The 12,258-nt window shown below is 48.6% G+C and overlaps 1 protein-coding gene across 3 annotated transcripts in view; it reads right to left on the reverse strand.

Annotated features, from left to right (window-relative positions):
- Nucleotides 1–642: 642 nt before the first annotated feature.
- LOC143784730 (uncharacterized) overlaps nt 643–12,258 on the reverse strand; it is a 73,842-nt gene continuing 62,226 nt past the window's right edge. Inside the window, exons 4-8 of one of the 3 annotated variants that reach the window (XR_013217882.1) lie at nt 12,012–12,216; nt 2,926–3,533; nt 2,581–2,726; nt 979–2,308; nt 643–703 (exon numbers count right to left, since the gene is read on the reverse strand). Coding sequence is in view for 1 of the 3 variants with exons in the window: in XM_077273296.1 (XP_077129411.1) it covers nt 1,510–2,308; nt 2,581–2,726; nt 2,926–3,533; nt 12,012–12,216 (1,758 nt within the window). In the remaining 2 variants the exon portion in view is untranslated. Of the gene's footprint in view, nt 813–899; nt 2,309–2,580; nt 2,727–2,925; nt 3,534–12,011; nt 12,217–12,258 lie in introns of those variants that run through there. The other 2 variants (XR_013217881.1, XM_077273296.1) reach the window with 2 other exon arrangements.

Raw genomic sequence — 12,258 nt, forward strand, 5'->3', positions numbered from 1 at the left:
ATGTATTTGTAGAGTTTTAGGTTCCTCGCTCCTACCCTTCCCCTCAGGTCCCAGAATCAGTATCTGTTGTCTGTGTGCAGATTATTGGGTTCCCCTTAGGTACCGTCTCCTGGTCTAGTATATGTGTGCAGATATTTCAGTTCCCCCTTAGGTCCCGTCTCATGCTCTGGTGTCTGTGTGCAGATATTGGGGTACCACCTTCCCCCAGGTCCCAGTCTCTGATCTGGTATTTTTGTGCAGATATTGGGGTACCACCTTTCCCCGGGCCCCAGTCTCGGATCTGGTATTTTTGTGCAGATATTGGGGTACCACCTTCCCCCGGGTCCCAGTCTCGGATCTGGTATTTTTGTGCAGATATTGGGGTACCACCTTCCCCCAGGTCCCAGTCTCGGATCTGGTATTTTTGTGCAGATATTGGGGTACCTTCTGTCCTCGCCTCATGGTCTGATTTCTGGATCTTCTGCACATACGTGCAGATTTTTGGGTTCCCTTTAGGTCCTGTCTCATGGTCTGGTGTCTGTGTGCAGATTTTTGGGTTCCCCCTTAGGTCACATCTCATGGTCTGGTGTCTGTGTGCAGATATTGGGGTACCACCTTTCCCCTGGTCCCAGCCTTGGATCTGGTATTTTTGTGCAGATTTTTGGGTTCCCCCTTAGGTCACATCTCATGGTCTGGTGTCTGTTTGCAGATATTGAGGTACCACCTTTCCCCTGGTCCCAGCCTTGGATCTGGTATTTTTGTGCAGATTTTTGGGTTCCCCCTTAGGTCACATCTCATGGTCTGGTGTCTGTGTGCAGATATTGGGGTACCACCTTTCCCCTGGTCCCAGCCTTGGATCTGGTGTCTGTGTGCATATTTTTGGGTTCCCCTTAGGGTCCCGTCTCATGCTCTGGTGTCTGTGTGCAGATATTGGGGTACCACCTTCCCCCGGGTCCCAGTCTCTGATCTGGTATTTTTGTGCAGATATTGGGGTACCACCTTTCCCCGGGTCCCAGTCTCGGATCTGGTATTTTTTGTGCAGATATTGGGTACCAACTTCCCCCCGGGTCCCAGTCTCGGATCTGGTATTTTTGTGCAGATATTGGGGTACCACCTTTCCCCTGGTCCCAGCCTTGGATCTGGTATTTTTGTGCAGATTTTTGGGTTCCCCCTTAGGTCACATCTCATGGTCTGGTGTCTGTGTGCAGATATTGGGGTACCACCTTTCCCCTGGTCCCAGCCTTGGATCTGGTATTTTTGTGCAGATTTTTGGGTTCCCCCTTAGGTCACATCTCATTGTCTGGTGTCTGTGTGCAGATATTGGGGTACCACCTTTCCCCTGGTCCCAGCCTTGGATCTGGTATTTTTGTGCAGATATTGGGTACCAACTTCCCCCCGGGTCCCAGTCTCGGATCTGGTATTTTTGTGCAGATATTGGGGTACCTTCTGTCCTCGCCTCATGGACTGGTTTCTGGATCTGTCACATATATGTGCAGATTTTTGGGTGCCCCCATGCCGCCCTCCCCGGTCTCAGGATCGGTTTTGCACCGTGCTTATCATTATATTGGGCAGCGCGTTTCGCCGTTTCTTCCAGGATCCGAGCTCACGAGAATAGCTCTTCATCTGCTGGAACCAGTGTTGAGTTCGGGAATATTCAGAGTCCCGAAATACGAACCCTTCCCTCCTGACCTCCAGGAGCTCGAAGGTATCGTCACAGTCCGGATCAGAAGACACCACACAGTGGGCAAGTCTCAGGGGGTCCCTGAGCATCACAAATTTTCCATTGCTTTTGTCTTTGATAAGCACCAGGACGGCGTCTTTCACCGTTCTGTCGGAGGAGCCGGCGTCCAGGCCGGAGTCTGACGTTCTCTTTACATTGGCTATCAGTAGCGCGTGCACATTGTGGAACTTTAGAGCCTTGCACCCCTTCTTCACCCATTGCCCATCTGTTGGCTGAGCCATCTGCAGGAGCCCCTCTTTGATGAAGCGCGTCTCCTCCCGGGGCCAGCCCACCTGCTTGATAGCCATCTCCCGCATCTCGATGTTGGTCACCTCCCTGTTCTTCCTGCTCTCCCTGCGGAAGGAGCGCAGCGTCCATGGGTTCCCCTCCTGCCTCGTCTTCATGTTGATGTGCTCTAAGTGCGACTCGATCCTGCTCTTGGCCTCCCACAAGCTGCTGTGATCCGGGTGAAAGTCGGTTGTGCTCTTGAGGATCCGGCTCAGCAGCAGTGGGTACTTGGTGGCCCTCTGTAATGGAGCCATGAGGAAGGATCGGAGGTTCATACGACGCAGGGCAGTGTTATCATTCTGAGACACGTCCAGAAAGATCCTGAAATTAAGAAATGATGGAGAAGACTTAGACATAGTCAGGACGATCCTCAATGTCCTGCAGCATTCCCCTCAGATGGAGAGAGGCAGCTGATTATGGCAGACGCAGATGCTGCAGCACCTCTTACTGGCAATATAACCTCATATCTGAATTGCATCTAAGTGACCTTTACAGAATGTGAGAATTGTGGAAAACGTGATCTCAGTAATGGACCTTGGTCCTGTGTCTGAAGACCTATGATCCGATAGGTGTGGTGGTCCTGCGCGTCTCACCTGAGAAGCTCCTTCTCTTTCTCCAGAGTGTTCAGCGTGGCCATGGAGGTCGGTTGCTGGAGGCAGTAAGTCTGGAAGGCAGGAAGCATGTTCACAAAGTCCAGGAAGACCTCCCCAATGCAGATGGTCAACAGATCATCGTCCCCCTAAGAAAACACAGTGACAAGTGTCAGCAGGACCCTGCAGCCGGAGCTTCTCCTATACAAGGGTTGTACAAGATTAGATCGGTCATGTTAACAGCCCACACGGCCCTTGCACTTATAGATGGTGGGGTTTGCTGCTAGCAGCGGGTTTGGATCTACTGTCCAACCTCGGGATTACTCCGTCAGTCCGTGTTCCATTTACCTGGTCGAAGGCTTGGTCTATCTCCTCCTGGAGCACGTCGAGGAACTTCTCGTTGAGGTCAATGAGCTCTTGTATGTTGCTGAACACCACAGCCAGCTGCTCCCGTGTCAGCAGTCCGGCCGTCTGCATGGGCAGGTAGAACTCCTCCTTAATTATCCGCAGGTCCTCGCCATAGCTCGATTCTGTGTTGACGAACTCCAGCACGGCCTCCTTGCGCTCCGTCCTGCGGGTGACGCATCTCATGCACAGTGTCTCTCTCCTCTTTCCTCTGCTCTCAGGGTTCATCGATAAGTTGTTCTCGCCACAGTCGATACATGGCCGGTGCGCCTCCCATGCCTCTAGAGAAGCTGACGCTTCCGCTACTCGAGCTCTCCACTTTCTGGACAGTGCGTCTCCAATCCCGCTGTCCGCCCTCTCCACCTCTCCAGGCTTCACGGCTCGTGTGCTCCCTTCACATTCTTCCCTTTCATCGTTGACCCCAACGATCCCACTGTCTGTGCTCAGGCTGCTGATGTTGCTCCAGCGATGGCGCGATCGGTACGAGTGACCGGCGGGATCTTTACTGGAGCTGCATGCTGTCGTGGTGTTGGCCTTCATCAGAACCGGCCCTGTGCAATACAGAAGATGACGATCAGTAATGTTACCTGTCGATGCTCGCTGACCATGTTCTCAGGTCATAGATCTGTTATTCGGGCTGCATTCACACATCTGATATCTTCAAGCACAGAAAGACTTCTCTACAGTCCCAGCATTATCCCAGATCTAAATATATGGAAGCCACACTGATTAATTGTATAAGATGACATGAGCTGTAATTCCAGCCATGACCATGGGCAGGAGAGGCAACATATTTGACATGTCAATAACTCCAGGACAAAACGTTTCATATGGAAACACATGGACATCTCCAGGGCTAGAGCCTCTGTTTTACTCAACGTAATTTCAGCAGTTTCACAAATATTTTGCATTTCTGATCATAAGTGATATCCAGTAGCATGGCTACCAGGAGGGGCAGCGGGGCGGTCCCCACAGGGCCCCGCGCTCTGAGAGGCCCATCCGGAGCTAAGTGTTATGACCCCAATGGCGAGGGTCTCAGAGGAACGTGGAAGTCTGCAGAATACAAAAATCCAGCTCATAGGGCAGTGGTAGCTGGGTTGACCATATATCTACTCCTAACGCCAACACTAGAAGTACCGGGGATCATTCCTACGTTGATTCTAGATGACACGCTCCAGCCGGAGAATCTAGCTACCCCTAGTAGAGGAAAACAAAAGACCTTTCTTGCCTCCAGAGAAGGGGACCCCAAAGCTGGATAGAAGCCCCCCACAAATAATAACGGTGAGGTAAGAGGAAATGACAAACACAGAAATGAACCAGGTTTAGCACAGAGAGGCCCGCTTACTGATAGCAGAATAAAGAAAGGTAACTTATATGGTCAACAAAAACCCTATCAAAATCCACACTGGAAATTCAAGAACCCCCGAACCGTCTAACGGTCCGGGGGGAGAACACCAGCCCCCTAGAGCTTCCAGCAAAGGTCAGGATATATATTTGGAACAAGCTGGACAAAAATACAAAACCAAAACAAAATAGCAAAAAGCAAAAAGCGGACTTAGCTGATATAACTGGAACCAGGATCAGTAGACAAGAGCACAGCAGACTAGCTCTGATAACTACGTTGCCAGGCATTGAACTGAAGGTCCAGGGAGCTTAAATAGCAACACCCTTAACTAACGACCCAGGTGCGGATAAAAGGAATGACAGAAAAACCAGAGTCAAAAAACTAGTAACCACTAGAGGGAGCAAAAAGTAAATTCACAACAGTACCCCCCCCCTTAGTGAGGGGTCACCGAACCCTCACCACGACCACCAGGGCGATCAGGATGAGCGGCATGAAAGGCACGAACTAAATCGGCCGCATGAACATCAGAGGCGACCACCCAGGAATTATCCTCCTGACCATAGCCCTTCCACTTGACCAGGTACTGAAGCCTCCGCCTGGAGAGGCGAGAATCCAAGATCTTCTCCACCACGTACTCCAACTCGCCCTCAACCAACACCGGAGCAGGAGGCTCAGCAGAAGGAACTATAGGCACAATGTACCGCCGCAACAAGGACCTATGAAATACATTGTGAATAGCAAACGACACAGGAAGATCCAGACGAAAAGATACAGGATTAAGGATTTCCAATATCTTGTAAGGCCCAATAAAACGAGGTTTAAATTTGGGAGAGGAGACCTTCATAGGAACAAAGCGGGAAGAAAGCCACACCAAATCCCCAACGCGTAGTCGGGGACCCACACCGCGGCGGCGGTTGGCAAAGCGCTGAGCCCTCTCCTGTGACAACTTCAAGTTGTCCACCACATGATTCCAGATCTGCTGCAACCTATCCACCACAGAATCCACCCCAGGACAGTCAGAAGGCTCCACATGACCCGAAGAAAAGCGAGGATGGAAACCAGAGTTGCAGAAAAAAGGCGAAACCAAGGTGGCGGAACTAGCCCGATTATTAAGGGCAAACTCAGCCAACGGCAAGAATGTCACCCAATCGTCCTGATCAGCAGAGACAAAACACCTCAAATAAGCCTCCAAAGTCTGATTGGTTCGCTCCGTCTGTCCATTAGTCTGAGGATGGAAAGCAGACGAAAACGACAAATCAATGCCCATCCTACTACAAAAGGATCGCCAGAATCTGGAAACGAACTGGGATCCTCTGTCTGACACAATATTCTCAGGGATGCCGTGCAAACGAACCACGTTCTGGAAAAACACAGGAACCAGATCGGAAGAGGAAGGCAGCTTAGGCAAAGGAACCAAATGGACCATCTTTGAGAAGCGATCACATATCACCCAGATAACGGACATGCCCTGGGATAGCGGAAGATCAGAAATGAAATCCATGGAGATATGTGTCCAAGGTCTCTTCGGGACAGGCAAGGGCAAGAGCAAACTGCTGGCACGAGAACAGCAAGGCTTAGCTCGAGCACAAGTCCCACAGGACTGCACAAATGACCGCACATCCCTTGACAAGGAAGGCCACCAAAAGGACCTGGCCACCAGATCTCTGGTGCCAAAAATTCCCGGGTGACCTGCCAACACCGAGGAATGAACCTCGGAAATGACTCTGCTGGTCCATTTATCCGGGACAAACAGTCTGTCAGGTGGACAAGACTCAGGCCTATCAGCCTGAAATCTCTGCAACACACGTCGCAGATCCGGAGAAATAGCTGACAAGATAACTCCATCTTTAAGAATACCAACAGGATCAGCGACTCCAGGAGCATCAGGCACAAAGCTCCTAGAAAGAGCATCGGCCTTCACATTCTTTGAACCTGGTAAATACGAGACAACAAAATCAAAGCGGGAGAAAAACAATGACCAGCGGGCCTGTCTCGGATTAAGGCGTTTAGCAGACTCGAGATACATCAGATTTTTGTGATCAGTCAAGACCACCACACGATGCTTAGCACCCTCGAGCCAATGACGCCACTCCTCAAATGCCCATTTCATGGCCAACAACTCCCGATTGCCCACATCATAATTTCGCTCGGCAGGCGAAAACTTCCTAGAGAAAAAGGCACAAGGTTTCATAACAGAGCAACCAGGGCCTCTCTGCGACAAAACGGCCCCTGCCCCAATCTCCGAAGCATCCACCTCAACCTGAAAGGGAAGTGAGACAGACATCGGGCTGGCACAAAACAGGCGCCGAAGTAAACCGGCGTTTCAACTCCTGGAAAGCCTCCACGGCAGCAGGAGCCCAGTTAGCTACATCGGAGCCCTTCTTGGTCATATCCGTCAAAGGTTTCACAATGCTAGAAAAATTAGCGATAAAACGACGGTAGAAGTTAGCGAAACCCAAGAACTTCTGTAGACTCTTAACTGACGAGGGCTGAGTCCAATCAAGAATAGCTCGGACCTTGACTGGGTCCATCTCCACAGCAGAAGGGGAAAAAATGAACCCCAAAAAGGGAACCTTCTGTACACCAAAGAGACACTTTGAGCCCTTGACAAACAAAGAATTTTCACGCAAAATTTTAAAGACCAACCTGACCTGCTCCACATGCGAATCCCAATTATCAGAAAAAAACAAAATATCATCCAGATAAACAATCAAAAATTTATCCAGATACTTCCGGAAAATGTCATGCATAAAGGACTGAAAAACTGAAGGCGCATTGGAGAGCCCAAAAGGCATCACCAAGTACTCAAAATGACCTTCGGGCGTATTGAATGCGGTTTTCCATTCATCACCTTGCTTAATGCGCACAAGGTTGTACGCACCACGAAGATCTATCTTGGTGAACCACTTGGCACCTTTAATCCGGGCAAACAAGTCAGACAACAGCGGTAAAGGATACTGAAATTTGACAGTGATCTTATTTAAAAGCCGATAATCAATACAAGGTCTCAAAGATCCGTCCTTTTTTGCCACAAAAAAGAATCCCGCACCAAGAGGGGAAGAAGACGGACGAATATGTCCTTTCTCTAGAGACTCCTTGATATATGAACGCATAGCGGTATGTTCAGGTACCGACAGATTAAACAGTCTTCCCTTAGGAAATTTACTGCCTGGGATCAAATCTATAGCACAGTCACAGTCCCTATGAGGAGGCAGTGCACTGGACTCAGACTCACTGAAGACATCCTGATAATCAGACAAATACTCCGGAACTTCCGAAGGCGTAGAAGAAGCAATAGACACAGACAGGGAATCCCCATGAATACCACGACAGCCCCAACTTGAGACTGACATAGCCTTCCAGTCCAGGACTGGATTATGGGTCTGTAACCATGGCCGCCCCAAAACGACCAAATCATGCATTTTATGTAAAACCAGGAAACGTATCACCTCGCGGTGTTCAGGAGTCATGCACATGGTAACCTGTGTCCAATACTGCGGTTTATTTGCTGCCAATGGCGTAGCATCAATACCCCTAAGAGGAATAGGATTTTCTAATGGTTCAAGAGTAAAACCACAGTGCTTAGCAAATGACAGATCCATAAGACTCAGGGCAGCACCTGAATCTACAAACGCCATGACAGGAAAAGACGACAGTGAGCAAATCAAAGTTACAGACAGAATAAATTTAGGTTGCAAATTACCAACGGTGACAGGACTAACAACCTTAGCTATACGTTTAGAGCATGCTGAGATAACATGTGTAGAATCACCACAGTAGTAGCACAAGCCATTCCGGCGTCTATGAATTTTCCGCTCATTTCTAGTCAGGATTCTATCACATTGCATTAAATCAGGTGTCTGTTCAGACAACACCATGAGGGAATTTGCGGTTTTTCTATCACATTGCACCGAATTAGGTGTCTGTTCAGACAACACCATGAGGGAATTTGCGGTTTTGCGCTCCCGCAACCGCCGGTCAATTTGAATAGCCAGTGCCATAGTATCATTCAGACCTGTGGGAATGGGAAAACCCACCATAACATTCTTAACCCCTTCCCGACATGTGACGGTATAGTACGTCACATGTCGGGACCCCCGCTTTGATGTGCGCTCCGGCGGTGAGCGCACATCAAAGTCGCGACATGTCAGCTGTTTTTTACAGCTGACATGTGCGCGCAATAGCGGCGGGTGAAATCGCGATCACCCGCCGCTATTAACTAGTTAAATGCCGCTGTCAAACGCAGACAGTGGCATTTAACTACCGCATCCGGCCGTGCGGCCGGATATGAGCGCATCGCCGACCCCTGTCACATGATCGGGGGTCGGCGATGCTCCTCCATTGTAACCATAGAGGTCCTTGAGACCTCTATGGTTACTGATTGCCGGTGGCTGTGAGCGCCCCCCTGTGGTCGGCGCTCACAGCACACCTGCATTTTAGCTACATAACAGCGATCTGATGATCGCTGTTATGTAGCAGAGCCGATCGGGCTATGCCTGCTTCTAGCCTCCCATGGAGGCTATAGAAGCATGGCAAAAGTAAAAAAAAAAAGTTTTTAAAAATGTGAAAAAAATAAAAAAAACATAAAAGTTTAAATCACCCCCCTTTCGCCCCAATCAAAATAAATCAATAAAAAAACCCAAAAACCTACACATATTTGGTATCGCCGCGTTCAGAATCGCCCGATCTATCAATTAAAAAAAAGCATTAACCTGATCGCTAAATGGCGTAATGAGAAAAAAATTCGAAACGCCAGATTTACGTTTTTTTGGTCGCCACGACATTGCATTAAAATGCAATAACGGGCGATCAAAAGAACGTATCTACACCAAAATGCTATCATTAAAAATGCCAGCTCGGCACGCAAAAAATAAGCCCTCACCTGACCCCAGATCACGAAAAATGGAGACGCTACGAGTATCGGAAAATGGCGCAATTTTGTTTTGTTTTGTTTTTTGCAAAGTTTGGAATTTTTTTTCACCACTTAGGTGAAAAATAACCTAGTCATGTTAGGTGTCTATGAACTCGTAGTGACCTGGAGAATCATAATGGCAGGTCAGTTTTAGCATTTAGTGAACCTAGCAAAATAGGCAAGCAAAAAACAAGTGTGGGATTGCACTTTTTTTGCAATTTCACTGCACTTGGAATTTTTTTCCCGTTTTCTAGTACACGACATGCTAAAACCAATGATGTCGTTCAAAAGTACAACTCGTCCCGCAAAAAATAAGCCCTCACATGGCCAAATTGACGGAAAAATAAAAAAGTTATGGCTCTGGGAAGGAGGGGAGCGAAAAACGAAAACGGAAAAAGCTCCGGGGGTGAAGGGGTTAATGGCTTCAGATAGGCCATTTCTAAAATTAGCGGCCAGTGCACACTCGTTCCAATGTGTCAGCACGGACCATTTCCGAAATTTTTGGCAGTACACTTCAGCCTCGTCCTGCCCCTGAGACATAGCCAGCAAGGCCTTTTCTGCCTGAATCTCAAGATTGGGTTCCTCAAAGTAAACCGAGCGCCAGAAAAAACGCATTAATATCAGCCAATGCCGGATCTCCTGGCGCCAGCGAAAAAGCCCAATCCTGAGGGTCGCCCCGTAAGAACGAAATAACAATTTTTACTTGCTGAGCAGAGTCTCCAGATGAACAGGGTCTCAGGGACAAAAACAATTTACAATTATTCACAAAATTCCTAAACTTAAACCTGTCTCCGGAAAACAGTTCAGGAATCGGTATTTTAGGTTCTGACCTAGGATTTCTGATAACATAGTCTTGTATGCCCTGCACACGAGTAGCCAGCTGGTCCACACTTGTAATCAAGGTCTGGACATTCATGTCTGCAGCAAGCATAGCCACTCTGAGGTAAAGGGGAAGGAGAAAAAAAAAACTCAGAATCTTCTTTCTTATAATCCCTCTTCTGCAATGCATTAAACATTTAATACTGGCCTGGCAAACTGTTATGACCCCAATGGCGAGGGTCTCAGAGGAACGTGGAAGTCTGCAGAATACAAAAATCCAGCTCATAGGGCAGTGGTAGCTGGGTTGACCATATATCTACTCCTAACGCCAACACTAGAAGTAGCCGGGGATCATTCCTACGTTGATTCTAGATGACACACTCCAGCCGGAGAATCTAGCTACCCCTAGTAGAGGAAAACAAAAGACCTTTCTTGCCTCCAGAGAAGGGGACCCCAAAGCTGGATAGAAGCCCCCCACAAATAATAACGGTGAGGTAAGAGGAAATGACAAACACAGAAATGAACCAGGTTTAGCACAGAGAGGCCCGCTTACTGATAGCAGAATAAAGAAAGGTAACTTATATGGTCAACAAAAACCCTATCAAAATCCACACTGGAAATTCAAGAACCCCCGAACCGTCTAACGGTCCGGGGGGAGAACACCAGCCCCCTAGAGCTTCCAGCAAAGGTCAGGATATATATTTGGAACAAGCTGGACAAAAATACAAAACCAAAACAAAATAGCAAAAAGCAAAAAGCGGACTTAGCTGATATAACTGGAACCAGGATCAGTAGACAAGAGCACAGCAGACTAGCTCTGATAACTACGTTGCCAGGCATTGAACTGAAGGTCCAGGGAGCTTAAATAGCAACACCCTTAACTAACGACCCAGGTGCGGATAAAAGGAATGACAGAAAAACCAGAGTCAAAAAACTAGTAACCACTAGAGGGAGCAAAAAGTAAATTCACAACACTAAGCTACTGTAACTGTATCAGCATGCACAGCGCACGACACAGTTACATACTGCAGCAGAGCAGGAAGAATCAATCTCCCGGCTCTGCCACCTGCCAGCTGTGGGGTCCCTGAGCGGGGGGGGGGCCTGGTGTCAGCAGTGGGCCCCCCACCCGTCATCACAAGATCAACTGAATACATATGCGATACATCTGACTGCATTGATGAGAGAAGGAGCGTCATGCTCCCTCTCCCATCACCCCCCTCTCAGCGTCTGAAGTCACCGACGCCGACACTGACAGAGGGTCGCGATGACATCACTACTCTACTCGGCGCCTGCAGAAAGGTGAGTATTTATTTATTGTTTTATTGGGCTGCATTACACTATAGAGTCTGCCTGTGGGGGTGCATTATATTACCGTCTGCCTGTGGGGGTGCATTATATTAGTCTGCCTATGGGGGACTGCATTATATTAGAGTCTGCCTATGGGGGGCTGCATTCTATTAGAGTCTGCCTATGGGGGGTCGGCATTATAATATAGTCTGCCTATGGGGGAGCTGCATTATAATATAGTCTGCCTATGGGGGAGCTGCATTATAATATAGTCTGCCTATCCTGCTTCTGGACTAGTGACATGCAGGATACTCCACCACTGCACTATACGGAGCCCTTAAAGGGACCATACCCACTTTTTTCTACAAACACATCGGTGAAGTTTAAGAAAGACCCTAAACGGGGTCGAAACGTTACTTCGCTATCATTATCCTGCTGTATGAAAATAAATGCTTTCAACGCATGAATAAATACACTACTACTTCTGCAAAGCATAACTTGATAGAGTGAAGCAGAGATTAGTCTGTAAAGATGTGAGGACCTGCAGCCTGAGAGCTAACAGGAAAGCAGCAGAATTGGAAATGCAGCTCTGGAATAAATGGGTGCATGAAAGATGGTGGCATGCAGGTGCGGTGTATTGGTCGGCTCGGTCTGATTGACAGGTACCATTCTCTCTGTCCTGCCTCCTCTTCTGAGCGTGGTGACGAGCAGCTGCTGCAATTTTCAGCTCTAGCTGTTTCCTCTTCACGGCATCGGTGGGCATGGGGTCGCTGAAATGTGGGCGCAGACGACTCCCACGTTGGGCCTTTCCAGACTCTGCAGATTCGTGGGTCATGTCTGAGCTGGACCTCCGACACCCAGGGCCGCAGATCTGGAAGACAAAGCAAGTAATGACGATCACCCCATACCAGTG

The sequence above is a fragment of the Ranitomeya variabilis genome, chromosome 7 (assembly GCF_051348905.1).
Source record: "Ranitomeya variabilis isolate aRanVar5 chromosome 7, aRanVar5.hap1, whole genome shotgun sequence".
Classification (NCBI taxonomy): domain Eukaryota; kingdom Metazoa; phylum Chordata; class Amphibia; order Anura; family Dendrobatidae; genus Ranitomeya; species Ranitomeya variabilis.